The sequence below is a fragment of the Opisthorchis viverrini genome (genome assembly GCF_000715545.1).
Source record: "Opisthorchis viverrini unplaced genomic scaffold opera_v5_77, whole genome shotgun sequence".
NCBI classification, from domain to species: domain Eukaryota; kingdom Metazoa; phylum Platyhelminthes; class Trematoda; order Opisthorchiida; family Opisthorchiidae; genus Opisthorchis; species Opisthorchis viverrini.
The window spans coordinates 1080191-1086172 of record NW_008751733.1 but is presented as its reverse complement, the minus strand read 5'-3'; the positions used below and the strand labels follow the sequence as shown (position 1 = coordinate 1086172).

The following is a 5982-nucleotide window of genomic DNA, read 5'->3' as shown; positions in this document are numbered from 1 at the left end:
CGTACAGATTGAAAATAAATTTTTTACCTAAAGGCCCGCTGGTTGTACAAAATTCGATTATGCACCGTACACGCACGATCCGGGATGGTTTACTTTGGTAATGCGATCAACAACTGCTATAGAGTGAGAACGGCCGTCTTAAAAACCTGGCGCACCGGTCCAACACGCAGCAGCATGCCATACAATAGGTGTCCCATCCCGCCGATGTGCTCATGAGAGAAGTTGAGATGCATACCTTGTGCCACTCTGACGGGCGTCTTAAGATGCTCATCTGGATCGAAGCACTGAATCCTAGCACAGTGTGTCACAGTAGTCCATGTGTGTCCGTGTTTTCAGGCCCAAGGTAGAACTACTCGACAGCCGTGAGTATGTCTGACTACCACGATTAACGCCTTGGGACGCAAGCTAGATGAAAGTGATGAAGATGATTTCATGTGACCCATCAGCTCCAGACAGTTCGTCTGCTGATGAGACAACATGCACTTCATGTAAACCTCGTAGTTCTCGAGGGATACAGTAAATAGGCATGCGAAACAGCCGCTTAACATGGCTTGTGTAAGCGAGCTCCGACGACATTAAGGCCGCTAAATTGCATCCAATTTAGGGGGGTTAATCCCGCGAGTTTTCAGCCGCCCGCCTACGGTGAACTTTCGATAACCTAGCTTACATCCTGCTATCACTTCAGGACGTCAGTATCCAAACGAACACTCCTCACAGTGAAATTGATGCGCCTCCAAGTAGGACATATGTATTCAGCAAAATTATCCATAATACTCAACTTTTTGTCATTTGTTTTGGACCTTTTTCCGGATAGAGGTGGACCGACGAACCAAAGCCAGCTTCTTGTGCATCGTAACCCCCTAGGCACACGTTAGTCGTGTGCATCGGTTAGGTTATTTGGCTTTCCGGTATGGTCGACTTAGGTTCCGTGGGGCATCCCCAGTAAAGTAACAGCACCTGCTTCAAAGTGCATATTTCTTTATCGGGCCAGACCCATGGCTACCATTTTACATTCTCCGAAACTCGTATTCTGTCCACATGTGCCCAGCAATTCGCTTGTTTAGCGCCCCATCCACCCTTTTGTCTTCGGTCTCTCAAAAGATATTTAGAACCGAACATCATGCTCGGTGCCAACACTACCACCTACCATGCTCCTCAAACAAACATTCAACGTTTGCAGAAGGCTGAAGAAAAATTAACCAGAAATTTGAAGGATTAGCCATTCTTTCAGACCTCATCCGAGTGTTGGGATGCATGTTTGTCACACTCTTGTCAACCAAGTTACCAAGCTGGCTAATCGGCGAACCTGGAAAATATTAAGAGATCTTCGTACACTGAATCTGATTAAGACTAGCAGGTGGTCAATAGGCCTAGCTGCCGTAATTTGCATTCCCGCAAAACTCTTACCAGGGATACATTCTCTAACCCAATTCTTATTCACATTCAAGCCAGGCTACAAGGGCGAAAACGTTAGCGCAAATTTAGTCCAGGAAACCACAATACAAATAGGAATTTATCACTGAGGAATTTTGTAGAATTTTCCCCTGGTACACATGGTCCATGCAGATGTTGAGATGGTTACCCTGCCGGAAAGAAAACCTCAATTAGTTAGAAGCACCGCAGACAGCGTCCAATGGTTACTCTGCAATCTCCAGCTCTGCCACAGAAACTTCAACTCTGGTGCATAAATTTTGAATGACGATGAGACTATAATAACCAGCACTTTGAAAAGAAAATGGTGTTAAACCAATCAGTTATTGAATCTGTGAGCTCCTCATTCCGGAAAGCGTTAGTTTTAAGTTCTCGAATTTGCTGTATTGCGTTGGCCCATTATGATGCTCAGTTTGCTTTCATAACGTTTACATCCTGATGATTTCAACACTACTTGGAGTACGTCCTCGTTGCATATGAACTTTTAAAGCAGCATCCTTCAGGCCACTGCTAATATGGACACTTTTCTGGGTTCTTCCTATTCCATCTCTATATTCGTCCATGTGGGTTTCTTTTGCTGTTGGGTTAAATGAAACCACGTACTAGTTTGCCCGCGACTCTTCCACAAAGTTTTCAAACTCGAAAGTGACATCATGTTCTTCAAGACCATCCCTCTTTATTCAGTGACCACCAACCAAACCTCGTCAACAGGTCGGACACAATGGGCCTAACGTTTTTAGCAATAACCATGTTCGGTACATTGTGATTAGCATTACTTTTACTAATATAGTCGCAAGTAGGGCCTCAAATAGCCAGCCTGAATTAAGCCCAACTCTTGGGGGCCAAGATCCTCGAAGGCAGGTTCCACTGTTGTACCAATTGGGTTTGTTTTTAATCCATCTCCCCGTCCAGGATCGTTTTCCCGCTCTGGAAATGAGCCATAGCCTATTTCGCCGTCAGCGGAGGAATTCATCATGAGCCGTCCAACTACTGTCTCACAAGCCCCAATCTTCTCATTGAAAAATAGGCACTTTTCACTATTTCTCTGCTGCACCAAATTTTTTGCTGCACTAGTTCTGAGTTCATCCAACCCCTCGAAAATATTACCTCAAAAAACTTTCAGAACTAAAGGCAGCTAACCAATACCCCTTAAGTATTTTTCCAAGGGATGTTGACAAGATTCCAGCCAATGTTTTCACTTCCAGGCCAGAAGAGTGGTTGAAATGGCTTCCCTCGGTAACCGGGCCTCCAAAATTTGTGGCGATAACTCCAATTCAGATCATTTTGAGACACTAGGCTTAGTTATTCTATGGTATTTCAGGGCGCACCTCCTCTAAGAGGAATCATTAATAGTGTACTATCTCTATGGTTTCTAGACTACTCAGTGTTTGAAGTGGTGACCCAGCTAACCCACGAAGTCCTGCTATCCCCTCGTTTAGAGCTTTTAAGCAATCATAAACGAAATAATTGATGCGCTTTTTGCAACCACTGTCACCTATTTATGGTTTTCCTTGAAGTATTCATCATCCCGATCCCTTCTGCTCAAACTTGAGAAGACCGCATGACCGAATCTTGGTTGGTTTTTCTTTTCACTTGTATATCGTTGTTCTTTCACCGAAGCCGGTCAAACTGCACATCTTATCCACCACGTATTCCTGTCCATAGACGTTCAAAGCTTTCAAAACTTTTCCAACTTTCCATGCAGTCCTCAGCAAATGCAGTCAAGTGTGAATATCCTGGATTAAATGTAACGAAACCATCTTGGGAGAAACTCGGCGATGAAAAACTGTGGAGGCAATCTGTCTTTGCGGTCAACTTAGCTCAGCCTCTCGTCTTTCAAATGCCAGATTATCTGCCGATTATCTGTTTACGGCCATTGTGTCCTTCAGGACGTCTTTTTTAAATTATCCCAGCCTCATCCATAACACAAAATTTCGTAGCTAAAAATAAGATCATCCAATAAAGGCACACAACATGAAACAGTGATAAATTTATTTTGATGATTATGTTGATTCTCTAGAACAAGTTTCTCGAACTCGCAAAACATCCCAAACTACTCCTCTCATGGCCTAGTCTTCAAGTCTCCAGACCAGGTTGACCACGATTAACATTACCATAACTGGCGATAGCTGTTTACCTATTTTTCAAACGGTCCGATATTTTCATAATCATTACTCACTATGCCTTTTTTCACGCACGCAATAAATCCCTCACCTCCGCTACGAACTGCAGCTGGTGCTATACACATCTCGGAAAATCTCATCAGATAAGGTAATATCAAAACAGGACTGCTAAGGAAATCGATTGAGCACGGTACATAGCTTGCGTGTTGCCACGATTTACGCCTACATTTGATCCCTGGACCACCTATCCCCTTTTGGAGCAGACACTTGAGCTTGCGAGCAAGATGAACAGTCGACAGAACCGGGACACGTAACTATTTGGTGGGCTAGGGGACTGAGAAACAGGCGAACCGAGGGAGTGGGAGAAGATTGTGTTGTGGAAAGGAGCGCATACTTCACAAGCAGAAAAGCTAACCACTGGTAACCGCTGATCCTTGGGATGAATGAACAACTTCTGTGATAACCATCTCGGGATATCCTTTAGGAGGCGTGAAACTACTAGCCTCAGCTTCACTACATCAGAAGCGGTCAGGCTGTTTGCGGGTGTGGTGGTCGCCGGTGACCACAAGAGATAAAACTGCGAGTGTAACGACGATAAACACCAAAGAGCTGAGAGTCTTCGAGAACAAAAGATGAAAGCGAACGCTGTCGAGTAACTTGCCTGAAGCACGCCAAACCGGATAGCTGCTTCCCGAATTTAAGGTGCATTCGTCTGCCGAAAGGAGCTCCCAGGGAGTTCTGTCACTGGCAGTGCCCCTTTACGTTTTCAAATAACAGAGAATAGATCCAACAAGGTTTTACATAGGCCCTTTATCATCTCGGCCGCTCCGGGGAGGGGCAATCGAGCTGAAGGAAGCCTGATCATTTAAAGTCCTCGAACGACAGTACATCGGTGTAAAATATGGGTTCCACGAGTTGCCAGCGTGAACCGCCATGTTTTCAACTATTGGGAGAAAAACTGCGACCGTCCCTAAAAATCAGTGAAAACCGAAATCCGATAGGCCAGTTCGCCGTGCAGAGACAAGAGGGAGTAAAACCACCGGGACAATTTGCAGGCTTTTGCGCTGCGCAGATCACTTGCAAGGCTTGAACTGAAATCGGAAAAAGAATCACTAAATAGGCTGGCCTCCTTTGTAGCGCAACAGGTCTCCGCTTTCTATCTACGGAAGCAGCGGAGTTATCCTTGAAGTGCTTTTTCACAAACTATCACAATGTTTGGAATGCGTTTATTGACATTCAGCGGTCGGCTTGCCATGGGCGACTGTCCACGGCCTCATAGAACCCTGGCCCACATAGGATGCTGCGATTTCAATTAACCTTTACTTTGCGTGTTGAGTCAATACAGTGGTGGCGTATGTTGTTGCTCTGTACTGAAGTGCGGACCTCCTATCACGATTATCATCTCCGACACATCTCGCGTCCTTCTGAAGAGCGCTGCCGATTCACATTCCACAAAATGATGAGCATTATCTCTCTTTTGAAGTCACCTACTGATCCGCTCAAGACCACCCGAAGTCTACCTGTTCTAACAATTTACTCACCCTTTGCTCGTGGTTGCTTTATTGCTCGAAAGACCCCCTGGAAAGAGTCGAGTGGCGTTGGGTCTGCTAGACGGGTTAAATTTGCGCTGAATACAGTCGTTCGATGGGGCACATTGACAAGCGTCCATTGTATGTCCCATTCGGAAGAGGCCTGCTATCATCCGTATGGTTGTAACTAAAGAAGCACACACCTTCTATCATGTGAACATTTAGCATGTTTCAGGAGTCAGTATACACTGCGTGCTGACATGTGACCTTAACCTATAGTGGGTCAGGAACCCGGTACACCCCACGCGGACCCAAGACTACTGCCATGCTGACTACCCATGAATGTGGATCTGCCCTTATCAACATAAACAGCAAACAGCTTTAGTGGAAGGAGCATAAAGGGCCATTTTTCGGAAAATTCTCCGGGCTGAGTTACTCGTCCAAAGGAGATCGGTAAGCGACCAAACGAACCAGGAGCTACCCGAAAGTTTCGTTCTCATTTGCAAATGCGGCCCCAGATCAGCCTCAAAAAGGTAACTACATGTGGGTTGGAGGATTTGCATGCATTTCGGAAGACTTAGAACCACTGTGAGTGAGGAGATTTTCAGATAAATGTAACAAAACCGGCCACGATTCTAAGCTTCGTCTGGAAAAGCAAAACCCTATACATTAAGTACGGGTCATCGCCGAAGAAACGAGCTAGCGCCCATTCTCTTGAGGGACAGGAACGCAGAGAACTCGCGTGACCCAGTAGAGGCCTCTAAAGCACAGCGATATCAACGCATAGCTTGTATTCCACTTCAATCTGTCCATCACATCCCGGCTTGGCATTACGACATTACGAGCTACCGCTGACCAGTCGATTCATGCGCCGGAGAAAGTTCATGGACCTAAGTACG

The 5982-nt window shown here is 45.6% G+C and overlaps 1 protein-coding gene across 1 annotated transcript; it reads right to left on the bottom strand.

The window, feature by feature from the left end:
- Nucleotides 1–1105: 1105 nt before the first annotated feature.
- On the bottom strand, nucleotides 1106–5223 carry T265_04587 (hypothetical protein; the record flags this gene model as incomplete). The annotated part of the gene is made up of 2 exons (XM_009169362.1): nucleotides 1106–1184; nucleotides 5096–5223. 2 exons carry the CDS (start codon nucleotides 5221–5223, stop codon nucleotides 1106–1108), a joined length of 207 nt encoding a protein of 68 aa, XP_009167626.1.
- Nucleotides 5224–5982: the final 759 nt, after the last annotated feature.